Source organism: Salvia splendens, chromosome 10 (assembly GCF_004379255.2).
Source record: "Salvia splendens isolate huo1 chromosome 10, SspV2, whole genome shotgun sequence".
Lineage (NCBI taxonomy): Eukaryota > Viridiplantae > Streptophyta > Magnoliopsida > Lamiales > Lamiaceae > Salvia > Salvia splendens.
In genome coordinates this window covers 12591153-12612925 of record NC_056041.1, presented here as the reverse complement: position 1 = coordinate 12612925, position 21773 = coordinate 12591153, and the positions used below count along the sequence as shown (strand labels likewise).

Below are 21773 nucleotides of genomic sequence, written 5' to 3'. Positions count from 1 at the left end.
GTGGCGTGGTTCAAGTTAGACACGCCTTCCGTATTGGCGTTTTACAGTAGACACGCCAACGGAACTGGCGTTTCCTATTAAACACGCCAACGGTATCGGCTTGTTATGTCAGAACCCCTATATCAGTCTTCATCCCCAAAACGCGAAACACACTACACACACATCAAATTTTCGTCCGGGTTTTTCATCTTCTCCTCCCCAAATCGTGATTCTCTCAACCTCTCCTCCCCGAAATCGGTGATTTGACCCTCCCTCCATCAATCGGTGCTATTCTTCCCCGTATTTGATAAATTTTCCGGTTAGTATGCTTATTTTTGACAATATTAGAGTAATTGAATACTGTTGTTATTTAGGTTTATTTGGGTTGTAAATTGATGTTGCATTGTTTGGGTTTAAGTGAATTTGTGTATTGTTGAGATAGTTGAGATATTGGTGTTTAGTTAGAGTATAAATTTGATTATAAACCTAAACTCTAGTGTTGTTATAGCTTAAAAATTGGGCAAATTGATGGTTTATGTGGGTTTTGGTTTATTTGGCTTATAAACCTAAACCCTAGTGACAAATTATTGAAATTGTTAGGTTGATGTATATTGTTTAGTTTGAATTGTTAATGTTGTGTAGGTGAATTGTGCTATGATTTTGTGCAATGTTGTGTAGGTGAATTTGTGTATTGTGCATTATTTGGTATTGGTGTTCCATTTTGTGATAGTGGATTAAATTGTAATTATTGAAATTGTTTACGTTTGTGTATTGTTTAATTTGAATGGTGAATGTTATGTAGGTAAATTATGGCATCATCTTCAACTTCTCGTCGTCGGCTCTTATGTGGTCCTGCGGATCCTTCTGTATTGTATCTTCAGAGACAACACGTCTCTAATAATATATGGGTAGGAGTTCCATCAGAAGACGTACGATGTCGAAGATATGAAGGAATCATTTGGGATGTTCCCATACATACCCATATTTTGCCAGTAGTGGACCAGATGGGGTTCGGCTGTATATTGAGGTGTGGTCAACCAAAGGACATTGACCACCATCTTATCACCACATTGATTGAACGTTGGAGGCCAGAGACTCACACGTTTCACTTTCCAGTCGGTGAAGCGACTGTGACGTTGGAAGACGTGGAGGTCTTATGGGGCCTCAAAGTTGACGGAGAGGCTGTGACGGGTTACATCCCCATGAAGGATGTGGGATATTGGAAGCAACTGTGTCTGGATTATCTAGGATTTGTACCAGACGCATTTGAGTTGAAAGAAATGGTTTGGAAGTAGACAAGCTTATCAAATCAATTGAGGATTGAGCTGAGTGATGATCACGGCCACTACATATATGTTCAGCGTGTTCGTATTTATTGCATGCTATTACTTGGTGGTCTGATGATCCCGAACGCCTCTGGAAATAAAATTTCGTTCTTCTACGTGTAATTTTTCATGGATGTAGAACGATGTTCTACCTATAGCTGGGGTGGTGCAACGCTTGCTTGCTTGTACCACAATTTATGTGAAGCTGTCGTTGCTAGGAGGACCGATGTCGGGGGAGCTTTAACTTGGTTACAGCTGTGGGCTTGGGAGAGAATCCCAAATATTAGACCGAGGATGCTAAATCCCGAGCATATAGACTACGCACCCTGTGCATTCGTGTAAGTTGTTCACTAATTCATTTTTAAGCATAATTTTCATCAATTTCCGTGTTATTCGCCCATAATTTAAATTTTGTAGATGGAAAGGTCCGGCGTCATATGTAAAAGCACTCGGACATTGCATTGAGAACTTCCGAGATTAGTTCTCCAGAATGCACACCAACCAAGTATTTATTTAACTTAAATTGTTTTTTGTTTGTTGTTTTTGATTGAATTTATTTTGAATAAATTTGTTTCACATGTAGTTTATTTGGAGGCCTTATGTCCAGCGGAACTTGCCGGAATGTTGTGGTAATGGTCGTCCTATATGGACGTCGATAACAACTCTTATTTGCTGGAATATGGTTGAGCCACACTTGCCACAACGAGTGTTGCGACAATTTGGGATTGTCCAACCGTATATCCCACTCTTCAACCGGTCCCACGGTAGTGATTTTACGAAACAGGATCGCCGTGGAAAATCTGGCCGGAATTGGGTTGATTACCATGCCCATCATATACAGGACTGGGACAATAGGCACAACTTGGTGTGGACTGATATGGAGTACTCTACTGAGCCTATTGCAACCGATGAATATATGAATTGGTTTCGCCAAATAACCGTGGTGTATTTAACCAAACCTGGCGTGCATGCTGAAGAGGGCTTCCATGAAACGGCATCTTCTCATAACTTCGCGGTAAATTAAAAAAACTACTCCCTCCGTCCCTGAAAATTTGTCACCTATTTCCTTTTTCGTCCGTCCCTAAAAATTTGTCACCTTTCACTTTTACCATTTTTGGTAGTGGACCCTACATTCCACTAACTCATTCACGCTCACATTTTATTATAAAACTAATATATAAAAGTAGGACTCACATGCCACCAACTTTTTCAACCCACTTTCTATTATATTTCTTAAAACCCGTGCCGGGTCAAATGGTGACGAATTTTGAGGGACGGAGGGAGTATTAATTATTTAAATTCATATGATGATATGTAATTAACTTTGAAAATTATAGGTGGAGACGCTTCACAACATACGCCACTTTCTAAGTGGCCAAGATATGACAGAACATCCGGCTTTGGTAACCATTTCGATGATGGTTGAAGATGGTCTGCAGATATCTGGAGAGGCTGAGCTGATGGACTACCGTCTTTCCTAGCGCTCTGCGCTGGACATGGACATGCCCGTGAGGCAAAAGGGAAAACGACGAACCAAGAAGAAAACTGTCTGCGGAGAGTCCTAATCTTCAAGGATGGATGCTCAGTTGGTCGATGACTCCGATGAAGATTTTGTGCATCCACCTCCACCTAGATCTGCAGTTCGAGGTCGTCATTCTGTCAGCCACACCGGTGGTATAGGAGAAGATATTGGCCTCAGTGATGTCCACGCTTCTCCACCGCGGTCGTCTGTGCGAGATGAGTTTTTTGGGGTGGATCTAGAGAACGTTGTTGTTCAAGATACTCCTCCCTCTAGACTCCCTACTTCCAGAATCGGGAAGGGGATTCGGGGCCTGTTTATGCGGAAACGGCGAGACGATTAAACTAAACCCCAACTATTTGTATTTGTTGATGCAATTGAAATTCATGTTTGTTCATTGAGTTGCACTCTTTATATTGATAATTTTATAACTCCTCTTTTTATACATATGTATATTTTTGATGTGAGAATGATTGCAACAGTTTGAATAAGCGGGGTAATTAGTAAGATAATTGGCTGGAAAAATGAAAGCCTGCAATTTCATGCAAACAGTATGAGCAAAATCGCCAAAATCACAAACCAAGTTGTCGTTTTTATGTAACACGCCACTCCACGTCGGTGTGTTACAGTTCATGATTTCACCTTTTTTTCCCACGACAGATGCACCGTCTGTATTGACTCGCCGACCCGGTTGGCATTTCTACTAAAAACGCCAACCTAATTGGCGTTTTTATAAAACACGCCACTCACATAGGCGTTTTTCAGAAACACGCCAGTCACGTCCGCGTGTTACAGTTTGTATGATTTCGCCCTTTTTTTTCCCACGACGGATGCACCGTCTGTATTGGCTCGCCGACCCGATTGGCGTTTCTACTAAAAACGCCAACCTAATTGGCGGTTTTATAAAACACGTCACTCACATAGGCATTTTTCAGAAACACACCAGTCACGTCGGCGTTTCAAGCCGAACACGCCGACGGGTTAGGCGTGTTTGTGGTGGAGACGCCAACTCCATAGGCGTCTTTAGGTATAAACACGCCTACATCTGTGGCGTTTTTAGGCAGAAAACATGCAGACGGCTGTGGCGTTTTTTAGGTAACACGCCAACCCCGTCGGCGTTTTTCAACGTACCTATACTTACATAAAATACGACGACATACGGATCTAAATAGTAAAACGCCAATGCGGGTGGCGGCTTCACTTATAAACACGCCAATGTGGCTGCCGTTTTTCTCATATATGGAAGAGATAACAAAATAGGTACATTTACGTTATTTTAAACGTAAAGTACCCTGTAAACTCGATTTTCTCTGTTAAAGGTGACAATGATTTACTATTATCGACTTTGAATTTATCGAAGATTTTTTGTTTCTACCAACTAGGAGTTATTATAAACATCTCCATTGCATCAGTAGAGGACAACCTTTATAGGTGCACCAAGCAATGACGTTAGGTTGCAGCGTTGTACAAACATGGCAACATCATCTGATCATCATAATTAAAATACCAAAAATATTCACAATTATTTATTTAGTTATTGCAACATTAAATTTAAAAATTGCTATACAACAAATTTGAAACTGAAGCAAAAACATATTGACCACTTTATTACTAGGTTAATAGAGTTTTAATTTATTGTATCTCAAGACAAACAATTTTATTTGAATAGGAGATCAAGAGGTGGATTTTTTTTTAAAAAAAAAGATAATTGCAAATTGCTAGAAAATCATTAAGTTTGGTTAACTTCTAATTTTAAAAAAAGATGGTCTATAATTATATCATAATTTTGATATTTTTCTCAATTATCTCATAATCACAAGAAATTATGTCTAAAGTGGCAAATAAAAAGTACTACGTAGACAAAATGTTCGATTATATAAACAACATCATATATACGTATATTTTAGTCAGCCACATTTTTTTATTTTTGCATATGTATGCATACAATAAATTCAGAAAAGTGGCATACCAAAAATTTTCACCGCTACTGTAACTGTAAACTGTAATGGGCCTTAATTATTTATCAGTTCATTTATAGTGTAGGTTGCAGCTAAAATCTTAATCGAATTATTTAAACATAAAAAAGAAAAGTTGCTATATTGTGCATGCATGGCTCTTTCTCTCTTTCTCTTCCCATCCTGCATTGTATGTATGAAAACTGCAAGTTCAAAACAATTCAACAAAATTCACATTTCCAATAATACAAACCCCCAAACCTTGTAGCACCACTCATTTCAAATAAATTGCCTAGGTTTACAGCTCGTCTTTTCCAAACTTGTGCAATTTTTCTTCTTTTTCAATTTTCTCATGAAGCTTTTTCTACCTCTCCCCTAATCTGTTTTCTTCCTCATTTCTCTTACATGGACACGAAGCAGCTATAGCGTGGGGCCAGAGCTGATGCAGCGCTGGGTCGACGGCTGATTTTGTGACCTCAGTATTCCTAAACTAACGTGTTCGACAACGGCAATTCATTATATCTTACACCTCTACCTGAAATTTTAGGCTTCTCTTGTTGATTTGGTATTTATTTTGATTATTTCACTTGGGTTTGAATAATTGGAATATGCCTACTCATGTGTTATTTAACAAAATCAAGCCACTCCTTTGTGATGGTGTTGCACTCAACTTTATTATCATTTGCATCAGTTTTTGGGAATCTTATGCCTATTGATTATGAACTACTGCTTCCCTGTTTCTCTTGTTCCCAAATCCCAATTCATTGTTTTGTTGATGCTCATAAAAAAGCTCAAGTACATGTAATTGTTGGGTTCCATCTGCAAAGGTCTAAAGATTTTACCAAAGTATACTATCTCTAAAATCATGAAAATCCCACTTACATGAATACCATGTTTTGGCTGTTCAAACCAACCAAACATACCATGGTTTCTCTGTGTGTGTGTGTCTTATAGTTTTTCCACATAACTCAAGTTTATTTGAAGGTTCCAATCAAGGTTTTCTGGGATGGAGAAGGCTAAGGATGGAGAGGGAAGTTGGGGAAGTCCAGACGCAAGGCCTTCCTTCTACCAAATCATGTGGTTTGCAAATCTGAAAGAGTTGGTAAGTAAGTAGGTTGTAAAATCACTTTGTGTCTAAATCTTGACTATACTAATATTGATTCTCTCGTGATTATATAAATTGTGCAGCAAATTCCGACCAAGTTTTTCGACGGACACTTGGCAACCGAGGAAACTGAAACGGTGGCCCTGAGGAGTCCCTGTGGGAGTTGGGACACGAAGCTGGAGCATAGAGACGGCTGCGTCTATCTCATCCAAGGATGGCCACATTTCGTCGAAAGTCACGACTTAGGCAGAGCAGAGTGGGCACACTTCCTATACAGTGGTCGGATGTCTTTTGATGTGAAGATCTATGGCAGCAATGGGTGGCTCAAGAAATATGATCAGCCAGCCGCCTCCGCGCCTCCTTTCGCCTCATCTTTCCCTTTCTTCAGGCGCGAGATTAAAGGCTACAATGTTGGCCACAAATGCACACTGGTGAGATGCACTTGAATAATGGTTTTATAAATTTGATGAACAGATATGACCAAGAACTTGTATGTGTTTTGTTGCAGGTGATTCCAAACTACTTTTCGAGAAGGCATATGTCTTTGTCTAAAGAGCCAATGGTGCTGATGGACACTGATGGGGTTTCTTGGCCAGTCACTATTGTCGTCACGAGTGGCAATCATCTTGCTATGAGTGGAGGATGGAAGGCCCTCGCAGATGCTCATTCCATCAAGAAAGGTGACGTCTGCATTTTCGAGCTGGTTGAGAAGAGAGTGATGCAATTCCACATTCTCAGATGAAAGAATGTAACTAGCATCTTTTGAATTTTCCATAGAACTGATCATGTGATCTTATTTAGCCTTGGTTTGCATTATGTGATAAAGTTTTACCTTGCTTTGAACATATTATTTGCTGGGTTTTATTTCAAGATCAATAAGATAGTTAGTTGCAGTAAAAAAATGTGCTAAAAATTCTAACAAGCAAATTCTAAATTATTGAAAAGGAGTAGAGCAAGATCGAACATCGGAGAATGTTTGCTCTGCATCCAACATTCACCACCAGTCTCTGCAGGAGCATATGCCATCACGAAAAACATGAAAGCGATTGGCATCCTTTATAATCAGAACTCGCGCATAGACTTTGGAGACGAACTTACTAGCTAAGTGGCAATCATCACAAATCCGTAGATTCTTTGTGATCCGAACTACTGATCCCGGCTTAGTCCTCATCAGTCCAAAAGCAATAGCAAGCTTCTCGCTGTGGTGAACAGAATATCTCTCTTCACATCATCCGACACATCTAGGAGCACAGAGTCGGTGTCAGGCTCATATCCTGCAGCTTTTATTTTCAAGATCAAGCCTTGAAGGAAGTCCCTAATCTCTAGGTAGTGAGGATGGTCGGTTTGGCTAGCCATAAATGTGAACATTTCTCCATTTATCTCCATATAACTAAGGCCAGGGTTCTTCTTCAAGTTGTTCGATTTCAAAGATACTCTACTCATTCTTGCACAATCCCAATTTCCAGCCAAAGCATACACGTTTGAGAGCAATATATAGTGCCCCGCGTCATTAGGTTTCAACTCAACAAATTTTTGAGCAATCTCGTCTCCCAGCTCAAAGTTCTTATGGATTTTGCAAGCAGTAAGCAAAGAACTGTATATCTCAATCCCCGGCTGTAGATGCATGCTCTTCGTGAGTGAGTAAGCATCATTTATTCGCCCAGAACGTCCAAGAAGGTCTACAACACAGGCATAGTGCTTCAAATTAGGAATCAAGTTCCAAACTTTGGTCATCTGATCAAAGATTCGGAGCCCTTGCTCGACCAGGCCAGCATGGCTACAAGCACACAGGACTGATACCAACGTCGACTCATCTGGACTTAGACCCGAACCATCCATCTTTAAGAATGTGTCTATGGCTTCATTCCCACATCCAATCATGCCATAACCAGATATCAGCGTGTTCCAACACGCAACATCTTTCTCTACCATACCACCAAAGTATCTTTTTGCATCCATCATACCTGCACAATTAGCATACATATCTATTACAGCTGAACCAACAAAGAGATCATCTTGCAAACCAATTTTCAAAACCAGACCGTGCATTCGCCTTCCCTGCTCCAAAGCTCCGAAACAGCTACAAGCCGAAAGCATAGTTATAAGAGATACATAATCCAGCGCTATCTTCTCTTCTCCCATCATCTTCTCGAAATGTTCAAGGGTCCTTCTCCAATTTCCACTCTTCGAAAACCCTCTCAACATCAAAGTCCAAGCAACCAAGTCCTTCTTACCGATCTCCTCAAATATACTATAAGCATCATCAACAAAATTTCCATTTATATACGATCCCACCAAAGCCGTTCTAACTAGTGGATCATTCTCATATCCACTTCTAACCACCAAGCTATGGATCCCTACTCCTACTCTGAAATCCTCCACACTAATCAAGCTCATCGCCGTAAAAATATCCCCAGGCAGCCCATTCCTCCTCATCCAGTTGAACATCTGCAACGCTTCTCCTCCATATCCGTTACTGGAGTATCCCGAAATGATCGCATTCCACGAGACTACATTTCTTACAGTCATATTGTCAAACACATTCCTCGCAATCCTCATGCACCCAAATTTTGAATACATATCAACCAAACCTGTTTCCACAAACACATTACCACCAAAATTGCGCCGTCTCCAATAACAGTGTACAGATTTCCCCAACAAGACCCTCCCTAACTTTCCAAATGCAGGCAAAACAGTCGCGATTGTTCTCTCATTCGGCCTAATTTTTAGTGCCATCATCTCATTAAAAACCTCAGCAGCTTCGAAGAAACGGTCATTTTTCGTGAGCCCAGATAGCAAAATCGTCCAAGACACCAAATTTTTGTCCGAAATTTGAGAAAATATAATCTGAGATATCGATACAAGTCCGCAAGAGGCATATGCGTTCATCAACCTGTTGCATAGGAAAACATTTTCAGAGAGATTTGACACGATTATATGAGCGTGGGCTTGATGCAGAGGCCTTATATCTCTGATCTTTTGGAGAATCGATGTGTGCGACATTTTTTCAGTTGAATAATAAACTAGGCGTATTTTGAGAACGTTTTGGCGCCATGAATTGGATGCTGGTGAAAGCAAGTTCATTTACAACTGCTACAACAGATTTTAGTGGTTTGATTTTGAGGTGCTAATATTCAATTTCAATTCAACTGGTAGAAAGTGCTGTGATTCAATTGCAACACGCTTTTTGGGAGAGGTAAAATATTGAATTCGTTTTATTCATTTTTGTTGACATAATAGTAAACGATGGAGAACAAAAAATGTACTTATAAAATTTAGTACAAATAGTACTACTACTACTACTACCAATGAAAATTTATAGTACTAGTACATGTAAATTACTTTTGGTGCAATGCAAAAAATCGAAAATTTGGTCGAAATTTCAAATTTGAGATTGAATCAATTCAGTTGATTCAAATTTCAAACGGAATAGGTGTTTCTTACTGAAAATATCTATGTATATTTATAACAATATAATTTATTAAGACTACAATACGTTCAATTAGGACATTATTAATAGAACATTAAATTTTTTTGTTAATTATTAAATGAATTTAGGTAAAGGGAAAATAGTTGCAACTTGCAAAAACAAATTAACTTTGTACAAATAGTAATCCAATAATAAGTCAATCTATTTTGTAGCCACTGGTAAGAGGTGAGGAAACTACTTATAAAATGAGCCTCATTCACATATTCTCCACTACCTTATCCACACTCACATCATATCTCTCCCATACAAACTCCTCCTCCTCCTCTCATTCAATTCCCGTCATCCCAAATTTCTTGCATCAAACAAAGGTAACAACACACATTCATTCATTCATTCATAATTCCTTCACTCACTCACTCACTTAATTATAACACCATTCATTATTTAATTGATTATTGAACAGATTGCAAGCAAAATGGCAACGGCTATATCTCCGGTGACGGCAGTGGCGGCGGTGGTGGGCCCCAGCAGGCCATCCGTGGGCCGAACCAGAGTGAGGTACATCAACGGGCTCAACTCATTCGGAGGGCTCAAGGCACACAACCACGTGGCATCATTAGGCCTTTCTGTCACCAGCGACCAGTCTTTTGCAAAGATAGTTAGCTCTTTGAAGCAGCAGGGGAGAAAGAGCGGCGGCGGCGCTCTCACCTCCACCTACAGTAATGTCGCGGAGATCTTCCGGATCGCCGCCATCATGAACGGCATCACTCTCGTTGGCGTCGCCATCGGCTTCGTCCTCCTCCGGATCGAAGCCATCGTCGAGGAAGAATGATCAATCAACAAGGTGTTTGTTGTACACACACAACTTATCTATATTATCTTGTCTCTTTCTTGCTTCTCAATTGCATCTCCTTTTATTTGCAATGTACAACTGATTCCATTATTTTACATAATACATTGAGTTGTATATTTTTATTCATGTTTAATAAATGTGCAAGCAAAATCAAACCCCTACATCGTTAGCGTGTGACGGTGACGCCTTTTGAGAGTGTCCCAAAAACAAAACCGTGCATTTGTTAGGGTCGGGCCTTTGGGAAGTGTCCCAAGAATAAAACCATGAGGCTTTGACCCATAAAGCACACTATTCAGTACTAATGTGGAATTCTGGTGTGAATCAATGCATCAGTATCAGAGCCTTAGTTTAGGTCGGTCATGTAACGTTTGGGATTCAGTCGATTGCTTAGCACATTCCCTGTTGTTACCCCAGCAATAGTAGCTACAGCTGTACCATATTTTGATAATCCGTTGAAATGAAAAATTACATAAAAGATCGAGTTGAAAACAGAGGATTCACAAATCATCCCCTGCGCTAAAGGGCTTAGATACTTAATAAGTCTCTCCATTATCCTTAATAGAAGCCCTCCATCTCTCATGCCAAAATATGGCCACTTTAGACCACAATGGAAACGGCCCATACCTCTCAAACTTCGCCTTCACCGTCAACGGCAGCCACAAATACCCCGAATCCCGCAAATTCGCCGGATTCCACCTATCCGCAATAAAAATGAACAAACCACGGTCACCTCATTGGGCAGCCACCCGCTGCACCCGGACGTGACCATGATACGTGTATATCTATATGAAGATCCTCATATCTTTATTAATTAGTTAATTAGTGATTTGTCATATTTTTTCCATATATGTTTAGGATATTTTCTTGTTCCTTAAGTTAGGGTAATTAGCATTATAAATAGGTGTCATTGTTATTCCTTTCAATCATCGAATGAATGAATTTATGAATTTACGTTTCTTTCTGTTTTATTTTACGCACTTTGTTTAAGCTTGAGTTGTCGACGAGATTCCGCCTCCGGGACTTCACTTTTATCTTGTTTATCGCCTCCGGCATCGTGATAAGGGAAATACCCTTATCAAATTGGTGCTTTCATCCTCGAACTCATGGCCGAAGTCAATCTTTGTTCATGGCCGGAGATATCGCAAGCATCCGAAAACTTGCAACTGAATTCAATAGCTGCAATGTTGGAATATATCCTCGCTTGGCATGCCCGACTAGAGACCAGATTACGGGAGCATGAGCATAGGGCAGCAGCCACACTCCTTCCGTTGCGCCCCGAGCCTGACCCACCGGACGGCCCCCCGCTGTACGCCGTTGCACAGCCACCTTACCAGCCCTACCAGCCACCATCGGCTCCTTATCAGCAAGAGATATACCTGCCACTGGAGCGTTACTACCAGCAGCCGCAGCCGACGTATGGGCCTGCTCCGTACTTTTTGCCGCAACCCCATCACCAAAATCCTAACACTTATGGGTACCCGCCCGCGTCGCCTCGACAGCTACAACCGGTTCGAACCCAACTCCCGACCTGCTTTGACCCACCGCAAGAGTGGCGGCCCTCCGGTTGGGAACAACCCGCTCCATACCCCGACCAGCTTGATTGGCAGAAGGCATATCAGCCTTACACTCAGCGCCCACACGCGGACCGTCAGCCATATGCTTGGCCGCAACCGCCAAGCCATCACCTTCGACACTACGATCTCCCTCTGCCTGAGCAGCCTTACCACCAAGGAGCACCGCAGCAGCAAAGCACATCATCGTCTATTGAGCTGCCGTCCTACCATGCCGCACCAAGACCTTGGCAGCCCTTGCAACCGCTGCCGATGACAACCCCATTATTTGTCTCAAGCTCAAGGAAAAAATAGGAGGATGTGAATCTGCCCGATGGTGAAGAAAAACTTTGTGCGAGGAAGAAGAGGTTGATAGAACTTAATAGGATGTTGAAGCAGAAAGAGAAAGAGAATGACTCTGCTGAAAAAGAGGTTAACAAGGATTTTTCGAAGCTGATCGAGAAAGGGATAAAATATGAAGATCTTAAATCTAAGTTAGAGAAGAAGGAAAAATATTTAAGGGTGCTGCTTGAGAAGCCGAGAAAAAATAAGATGGAGATTCAGAGCCTTGTTGCAATCAAGATAAAAGAGCACGACCTTGAAGTGGAAATGGAAGAGCAAAAGACTGGAGAATTGGTTCAGAAGGAGTGCGCAATCAGCCATATTATGAAAATATTGAAAAAAAAGGGGTCTGACTTGTGCGTATGATCCAGGAGGGAATATCTCGCCAAAGCTTATGTTCGCGATGTTCTTCATTGTGTCATGGTTCTCACCTTGAGGGCAAGGTGGATTTTAACCGTGGGGGAGTTGATACGTGCATATCTATATGAAGATCCCCATATCTTTATTAATTAGTTATTTAGTAATTTGTCATATCTTTTCCATATATGTTTAGGATATTTTCCTGTTCTTTAAGTTAGGGTAATTAGCATTATAAATAGGTGTCATTGTTATTCTTTTCAATCATCGAATGAATGAATTTATGAATTTACGTTTCTTTCTGTTTTATTTTACGCACTTTGTTTAAGCTTAAGTTGTCGACGGGATTCCGCCTCTCGGGACTTCACTTTTATCTTGTTTATCGCCTCCGGCATAATGATAAGGGAAATACCCTTATCAGACCATGTAGTACACCCCTCCGTGCTTGAACACCGCCGGCGCCTCCCCGTGCATTCCGATCAGCGCCCTCACCGTCACATTCTCCACATCTGTATAATCCTCGCTCAATCGGCTAATGTGCATCTCTTTATTCCTCGCCGACGCGTAGATCAGGTAAGCCGCGCCGTCGTCCTCGTCCTTGAACACGGTCATGTCGCGGCTGTTGGTCGCTTATAGCCACCCCGGCCGCGGCCTTGCTGTACGTGGCGTCATCGACATGCATCCACATCACATATTTGCTTTTTTTCTCATTGTATATGACTTTAGGCCTTTCTAGAACCTTGGATTTGTGGAGGTCGTGCGTGGGGTCGGAGGGATGCGGCGCCAGCACGATCCCTTCGAACTTCCACGCCCAGAGGTCTTTGGAGGAGGAGCAGGCGACGCCGATGATGTCGACGCGGGCGGTGCCGGTGGATTCAGCTTGGTAGGTTTTGCCGTTTTGTACTCTCCGTACCAGAAATAGGTGTGATCAAAGAGAATGCCGCCGCCGTGGGCTTGGATGGGGTTGCCGGCGGTGTCGAGCCAGATTTTTTCCGGCAAGAAGAAGCGGGTGGTGGCGTTTGTGTTGGTGTTAGTTGGATCGAAGGTGCCGTGCCAGGAGCTGGGGAAGAAGAGGGAGCGGGCGGGGGAATATTCGATGAGGAATTCGTGGTTGAGGTTGATGGTTTGAGGGTGTTTGAGGCCGTAAGGGGAGAGGAGGGTGAGGTACTCGACTTGATCGAGCTCTTGGAAGGATAGGAGGGGGGGCTGAAGAGCCATCAAGCTTGCTACCTTCTTGTATTCGGCGAAGAGGGCGTTGAGTTGGATGAGGAGGAGGAGGAGGGCGGCCACGCCGCAGAGAACGACGGCCCACCGCCACCAGAGGCGGATTCGGGCCCATGAAGCCATGTGCTGTTTGTGATTTGGGATTGGATAGCTGTGCTTGGTTTTTAATTTATCAAAGTCAAGATCCAGGTTATTATTATTTAGTGGGCATGTGAGTTCAATTTTTAGAAACAGATTCCACGCCAGTTCTTGATGAGCAAGGAAGATTAAACAATGGATTAGTTGATAATTTTTTAAAATCTCGATGCAACTTGGAGCTCTAATATGCGTTGCCTTGTTGTACCACTTGGTCAAACGGCCTTAACTTTAGGGATGTCAATGTAGCCCGCAACCCGTGGACTGACCCGAATAGCCCGCCAAATTTATAGGGTTAGGGCTGGAAATTTCTAGCCTGATAAAAGTAAAACCCGATTAGCCCGCACCCGATAACCCGCGACCCATTAGGGCTAGACTCGAAAACCCGATAAAATTTCTATTATTCTATTTTTTACTCCTAATTCGACCACTTATTGATTAATTTTATAATATAGATAACTAAAAAATAACTTTCAATTTATATTAAATATAAAAATTATATATTGAATTTTTATTAATAATAATTGATAAATAAATTAAAAACTTCGAATTCACTTAAAAATATTTAAATTTCTAAAACATGCATTAAATTTTACGAAATATTTCAAATATTAGTATTTGATCATGTTTATGATTGAGTTTGACCATATATCTCAAATTTATCATAATTAAATATTTTACATTTTATGAATATAATTAATTTTCATCATTATTATTGGATTGATAGCATGTTAATCTATCGGTAGTAACCCGATTAACCCGCTGGGCTAGCCCGAACCCGAGCTTTAGGGTTAGGGTTGAACTTTTACAACCCGGAACGAATTCACAACCCGATTAGCCCGCACCCGATTGACCGCAACCCGAGTAGGACCGGCCCGAAAACCCGACGGGCAGGCCCGATTGACATCCCTACTTACGTTACATGGGATACATTGGACTTGATGCAACCAAATATAAGATCGTACAAGGTCACTAGGGAAAGTTTATTCGGTAACAATATTTTGTGGAGCTTTTCTCATCTTTAGCTCTAAAAAACTAGTTGTGTTTCTTATATAAAAGTGAATAGTGTTAAAACTGATTATCTTGATGAATAAAAATGATAAATTATTTAAATAAAAAAATACATTTCTCGCACACACTAGCAAGGAACTTCCCGCTGCCGCCGGAAAAACAGTGAAAAAGGGAGATGGAGGTGCGGGGAATCGAACCCCGTGCCTCTCGCATGCGAAGCGAGCGCTCTACCATATGAGCTACACCCCCTTTGTTCGATATTCCAGCTCTATCTTATTTATAATCATATTTGGTTCAACTACGATATAATTAGGCCATCCAACAATAGGCGCCCAGCGACCGCCCCGCCGAGCGCCGGCGCTGGCGGTTCGCTGGGCGATCTATTGCAGCCGCCCAGCGGGCGATTGGAGAGAGAAACCGCGCAGCGCTGGGCGGTCGCGTGGCGCTGGGCGGTCCGTTCGGCGCTATTGCAAGCGCCCGGATCGCCCAGCGCGATTTTTTTTTTTTAAATTCAAATTTTTGAAATTCGAATTTTTAAAAAAAATCAAATATAAAAAAATATTATTTATTTATAAAAATTATTTTCTATAAATAAAAATCAATTTTATAAATAAATTTATACTAGAAATTCGTAATAGCCCATATATATTTAATGGGCTTGCGAATTTATGAAACTCATTCTTGGTTGTCTCTCTTTTATAGAGACATCCTTGAATGTTTATGTTCCACTTTCGATGTGGGACAAACTCATTCTTGGTTTGCCTCTATTTTATAGAGACATCCTTGAATGTTTTATGTTCCACTTTCGATGTGGGACAACTCATTCAAGGATGTTTCTCTTTATAGAGAGATATCCATGAATGTTTTATGTTCCACTTTCGATGTGGGACAAACTCATTCAAGGATGTTTCTCTTTTATAGAGAGATATCCTTGAATGTTTTATGTTCCACTTTCGATGTGGGTCAAACTCATTCAAGGATGTTTCTCTTTTATAGAGAGATATCCTGAATGTTTTATGTTCCACTTTCGATGTGGGACAAACTCATTCAAGGATGTTTCTCTTTTATAGAGAGATATCCTTGAATGTTTTATGTTCCACTTTCGATGTGGGACAATCTCATTCAAGGATGTTTCTCTTTTATAGAGAGATATCCTTAAATGTTTATGTTCCACTTTCGATGTGAGACAACCTCATTCAAGGATTTTCTATAAAATTGTATTTTAAATTATGTCATTTTTATTTTTTAAGATTTTAATTATGTCTTTTTTTATTTTTTAACTTTAAGTTGTATGTTATTTTAAATTTTCATTTGTAAATTTAATTAATGTAATTTTTTTTAATTATGTACTTTTAAATTTTATTAATATTAGTGAATTTTCCCGTATATGTCTCGTAAATTAAATTTTCGTATATTGCGTTATTGTTAATTATTGCATTTTGTATATATTTGTTAATAGTGATGTGGATAATATGTGGCTAGGCTATGGCTGGGCTATTGCTGGGCTATTTGCTTGTTTTGATGATGTGGCAGAAGGATTTTTAGTGCTGATGATGTGGCAGTTGGCTAGGCTATTGCTGGGCTAGGGCTATTGCTGGGCTATTTCTATTGTGGATGGCCTTAGAGATTGTGCAAAAAATCTTGACTGCTGGTTAACTTTATAAGAAAGCCCCGATAAATATCTCTTTTCTTTTTTTGCCATTTGAGTCCCATATGTGACAAAACCCTCAATCAATTCTAACGAATGAATGGTAGCAAGCCTCCCTCCACAATTTTATGTGCAAGCATGATCCCTTTTGCATATTCCTTTCACTTATACATTCACTCCAAGCAAGTGAGCATGCTTTCTTGACCCTCCCCTCCTATTTCAGAATATCCGCGTGTTATGGGCCTCCACACATGATTTTTCATGCTTATCCAAATAAATATCTCCCCCACTGTGTTGTTTGTGTGTGTGATGAACTTCAACCTTCATCACTCTTTCCTATAAATACACTCTATCGAAGTGGAGGAAAAAAAGTAAAAAGAAAAGAAAAGACTTCTTGAGTGTTGATAAAAAAAATGGGAGCTGCAGGTGAGGTTTGCATTGGAGAATCAGGGAGAGGAATGTTCGCAAAGGTGAGAGCCAAAAACCCGTTCCTATCAAGTTTTATGAAACTGATGAGAAAGCCAAGAACCAAAACAACATGGTTCTCCTTCTTCTTCATCACCAGCGACGACGACGGAAAGAAACGAGGATGCTATGCCAGAAACAATCGTTTTGTTGCTCCTTGATCGGTTCGCCCCCTCTTGAAATTCAATGTGCAAAGGGGATTAGCTCTTTGTAGAGTCCAAAATGTAGTAGCAACATGTATATTTGTATAAGAATGTTTTCTTCATGTATTCCTATGTACTCTATTGAATGAAAGAATTGTCCTTACTACCAAATGTGGAAACATACTTCTCTTACAATTACTATACTTTTGACACATTTGCCAGTTTATTACACCACAAATAAACTTGAATCTATACATTTTGCTATCTCGGATTGCATCAAAACTCGAAAAGGCTTCAAGAGGTGTAAGCAGAGGAACTTGGATCAAAGCTCTCACTAGAATCTTGATTCATGCTAACAGTATGTCTCTCATCTTCCCACTTGAGGATCTCCTTACCATACCTAAGGGCTTTGTCGACGCTATCTGCCTCCAGCCCTGTTGCTTGTACCACAAACAGCTTTCGCCCGTCAGGGAATAGAACAGCCTCTTGAACTTCACACCAACATAGTGGGAGGCGCGCTGTGCCAAAGAAGGGTTGTTGTTGCTGTAGGGATTGTGAGGGTGTTTGCTCATCACCGGGTTGAAATCTTGGAACCACTCACACCGCGACAGGGAGTTTCATAGATAATTTCATCCAGCAGGTCGAACTTATTGAGGATCAGAAGGAATTGTTTGTCAGCAAGGGTGGGATGAGTGATGATCCTCTCAAAGAGTCGCTTGGTCTCCAACAGCTTGTTTGATCGTGTCCCGTTTATGTCTTCGTGGTACTCAGCGTATTCTGTGAGGGAAATGCAGAATAGGAAGAGGTCGGAATCTTCAAACATCTCCAGCCACTTGCAGTTCTCTCCAAGGCTGTTTGCATGAACTCTGATGAGCTCACAGCTGCATTCACAAAATTTAAATGATTAAGAAAAAAATCATTTATTTAAACCAACTTGAACAATCTCTCTGTAATGTTTGGGTATCAATTTGGATGCAGTAAATCAGAGTTCCGATGCAACTCACCTCAACGGTGGCTCATTATGATCTAGACTTTCCATGTAGCCATCCTGAGATGATTTTGGAAGAGAAAACTCCATGGATGCAACTCCATTTGAAGAAGTTACACCGTCTGCATATAGGATATCCAGTTCAGATGGCTCATAGTCCATCCGCGAAATTTCAACTGCCTTTTGAAACAGAGAGAATCTTATAAATATGTGTGGATAAATTAAGGTTGAACGAAGGATGTAGCATCTTAAAGAGAAAAGAACATATATCACGACTCACTCTATCTAAGAAGTAGTTAGCAACTCTAGGCAGCATAGGCAGCTCATTCCTTCGTTTGAAAATGGCTTGAAATGCTTTGTCTTTCCATAGCTCCTCGACTAGAGGTGAATACTCTCGAGTAGCAGCTGGAAATATAACCTCTAAGTTGCCTGTCATCGTGATTTGCTGTAGCCAACTCGAGAAATTTTCCAGATTTCGACTGAACGAATAAGCATTCTTCTCATCTACGTGGTCAGATTCCTCTCTCACCACACTGAAGGAAGACAACAAAAGGATTTAGTTATACAAAATATAACCAAACTAGGATTCTTTTATGCAAAAATATTCTAAAATGTGTAGGACATTGATGTATATATGTTTCATCACATTTTGTTACTAGCAAGAACACACAAATCAGTGAAAGTTCGAATTCAATCTATTTTGCAAATATGAAGACTTCACATAGTTTCAGAGTATCTTTGCATTTGTTAGTTTTCTAAATGGTGGAAGTGATGCTGGCCTATTGAGAGGAAGGCCCTCTTTTAAGGAATACTCCTTATCTAAGAGAATACTAACTGGTGTCAATAAAATAACAAACTATATGTATACCTGAAGGACCAGCTTGTCAGCACGTCGCCTTCTTAAATCCATTGCATCTTCTTCTCTGAAATGCTCGCGCCCCTCAAGAAGAATGCTAATGTATCTATATAAATTTCTTTGGATCATGTCTTTGATGTTTTGCTTCTCATCTTCTGAAAATGGGACATTGTACAGAATTTTCGCCTGGACGCAACACAGAGGCAAACAAACAGATCGTCATAAAATGCACCTAAATAATATTAGGAGTACGAATTTTCATGCAACTGAATCTCAAGTTCAATGCATCAACTTGCATCATATATATGCAGTTTCAGACCATATTGCTAATTTTGCTTCTTTTGAAACATATAAATCCAATTCACATTACAGAATACATTTAGCAGATCTGAGCTCAAAAGGCCAAAACAAATACGGATTTCAAACTAAAGAGCATCATAGTATCACCAGCGACAAACAAATTGAAGACTCAATTAAAACAAGATGATATATTCCACCACCTGCGCCTCACCTGTTTGAATATCGTACTCGTTCCAGACTGATCACAGCCTACAAGGAGAAGTTTATACATCATGCTCCGCTCTATCCTCTTTGCAACATTTTCGCTATCTCTGATGGAGTCTTCACCCAGCAGGATTAGCCCTATTAGAAGGAAGTGGCAAAGATAGAGCCATGCATAACATCTTGGCTTGTTTCTGTCAGAAATTTTCAGCACAATCAAGAACCATACAATCCAATACATCAAGTGAAAAGAACAAACAAAATATTTGGCTTACCTTTTCCCATAATTTCGCAATCACATTATTCATGCCTTCAAGCTTACAGATCCATCGGCAGTGATCCAAAAGTGAGGCTCACCCTCGGAACGGATTCCAGCAGCCTGCAAACATACAAGAAACTGCTCAGCTTTCATCTACACCTTCAAAACAATAGTGCCTCAAGGGAATCCTTTACACATGACATACCCATAACAGCCAGAGCTCACGATTGGTTATCTCCCGACCATTGATCAGCACATTTGTTGCACCATTGCTAACATCTCGCCTAATTTGATAACCAGTCTGCAGCAGAGGACTGATATCTGGCATGGCGGCTCTCCTTCCTGCTCAATTCAGCCAAAAAGTATTATTCACAACTAAAAAACAACACACGAAATTAGCCTAAAGTCCAAGAAACAGCTCTCCCTCGCACCTTTCCCAAAATCCAGACACCTTGTCGTACCAATATCTCCCAGGTCTAAGCTTCTGGGAGGATTCGAGCAGCTCTGTAGCGTAACCAGCTCTTCCATCGACAATGGCTTGTCGTTCACATAGATCAGATGAGGTGGCAGCTGGTTAACTGGACATGAAAGCTCCGCGCTCATGATCTGCTTAACAGCATCATGTGTCAGCATCTTTTTCATCATTCTTGAACTCTTCCCAAGCGATCCCCTCTTCGGCTCATGAATACGGTGACCAATGCAGGAAGTGCACTTCCTCCCTTCTGGCATTGACCCCATTGCTCTCAGTAAACACCTGCTGCAATACTTCGCAGTGCACACGATGCAAACCTCCCTATCTGCAAACCGCTCTTTCCTGCTGCACCTGTGGCACAGCCCCTCACGTCCTCCACCAACGGGGGCCTCTCTGGTGACATTGCAGCCTCGTCTTGATCACTCTCCTCAGACGCTGAATCAGTCAAAGACAGGTCACGGAATGTCACAACCGTGCTCTGCTGGCTGCACCCGAAGCTTCTGCCTCACATTCTTCTTCCAGTTCTTCGATTGAATTGCACGTGGTTGTCTCCGAGAGGTCATCATTCAACACATTGGCCTTGTTCTCCTCCTCCATCTCCTCACAATCCGAGCTCCCTGACAGCTGATTGGAATCATCACGGCCATCAGAGAAAACCATAGTGCCAGAGCTGCTGGAACTTTCACCGAACACGTTGTGTGCATCACCTGATCTCCCTTCCAACACACCTCCCTTCTCCGAAAAACTCGAATAAACCCCTCCATCCTTCACAGATTCACCAACACGTGAGCCAATACTCAATTTCCCCGCTCAATTGACGAATTATTGCCAGATTTATCGGATTTTCTTCCAATGGCTGAAGAACTGGTATGGCGAGATTGCTTATAATCACGGCATTGGCAGCCACCGCGGCCGTGGGAATGCGGCGGACATCGACTGGAACCACTTGAGGAATCTCGTGGCTGAGCGGAGGGCCGCTGTACTCCACCGCGAAGGAGTACTCCACGTGTACTCATCGTCGTGATCGTCGTTCTTCGACGAGGAAGCACCAGGCCAAAAATTCTCTCAAAACGCTAGTCATATCGACTGAAGCAACACCCACTCCTCAAAATCAGAGAAGTTTGGATTTTAAGCTTGAAATCAGAAGTGCAACAGATGAATCATTCATTGACGAGGACCCATTGTCTGTTCAGTAGGGGGAGTAGGAAATGTTTTATCTTGTAGTGTGGAAACTTGCCATTATCTAAAGAATTTGGAAATGGTGGAGAAAGATTGAAGAACAAAAATAAAATAATGGAGTTTGATTGGACTTGGTTGATAATTGAAGAAGACTTGGAAATTTCGTGAGGCAGGAACGAAGACTGATTGAAAGTAGCCAGGCTGCTTGGAGACCGATTCTTCACAAAATTTTCAAAGAAGGGCCATAATTTTCTTGATCAACGCGTTTTGGTCATAAATTTTGACTGCAAAGTAATATGGGAAACGAGCTCAGCCGAAAAATGCCACTATTTTAGTAGTATTGTCATCATTCGGAAACTAATTAATAGTAGTATTTTTTATTTTGGAAATTCTAGTAATATTCATAATAGAATCATAACTAATTACTCCATATTAAGAATTTAGTGTTATAACTTTATTATTTATTATGTAAGCATC

General features: G+C 41.0%; 3 protein-coding genes, 1 non-coding gene and 2 pseudogenes across 4 annotated transcripts; 2 read left to right on the top strand and 4 right to left on the bottom strand.

Moving 5' to 3' along the window:
• The first annotated feature begins 5088 nt into the window (after positions 1-5088).
• On the top strand, positions 5089-6661 carry LOC121751404 (B3 domain-containing protein REM6-like). The gene is made up of 4 exons (XM_042146139.1): positions 5089-5343; positions 5763-5880; positions 5967-6314; positions 6392-6661. Exons 2-4 carry the CDS (start codon positions 5785-5787, stop codon positions 6623-6625), a joined length of 678 nt encoding a protein of 225 aa, XP_042002073.1. The 5' UTR covers positions 5089-5343; positions 5763-5784; the 3' UTR covers positions 6626-6661.
• Positions 6662-7053: 392 nt separating this feature from the next.
• Positions 7054-9021, bottom strand: LOC121752628 (pentatricopeptide repeat-containing protein At3g57430, chloroplastic-like). The gene is made up of 2 exons (XM_042147746.1): positions 7926-9021; positions 7054-7847 (listed from the first exon to the last, which is right to left on the bottom strand). The coding sequence occupies exons 1-2, from the start codon at positions 8965-8967 to the stop codon at positions 7054-7056; spliced, it is 1836 nt and encodes a 611-aa protein (XP_042003680.1). The 5' UTR covers positions 8968-9021.
• A 509-nt stretch (positions 9022-9530) lies between these two features.
• On the top strand, positions 9531-10299 carry LOC121750438. The gene is made up of 2 exons (XM_042144975.1): positions 9531-9681; positions 9777-10299. The coding sequence occupies exons 1-2, from the start codon at positions 9559-9561 to the stop codon at positions 10143-10145; spliced, it is 492 nt and encodes a 163-aa protein (XP_042000909.1). The 5' UTR covers positions 9531-9558; the 3' UTR covers positions 10146-10299.
• Positions 10300-12832: 2533 nt separating this feature from the next.
• LOC121752627 lies at positions 12833-13762 on the bottom strand (annotated as a pseudogene).
• A 1199-nt stretch (positions 13763-14961) lies between these two features.
• On the bottom strand, positions 14962-15034 carry TRNAA-CGC. The gene has a single exon. It is a non-coding gene; the product is annotated as a tRNA-Ala (tRNA).
• Positions 15035-17335: 2301 nt separating this feature from the next.
• LOC121750588 lies at positions 17336-21198 on the bottom strand (annotated as a pseudogene).
• Between the last annotated feature and the right edge of the window lie 575 nt (positions 21199-21773).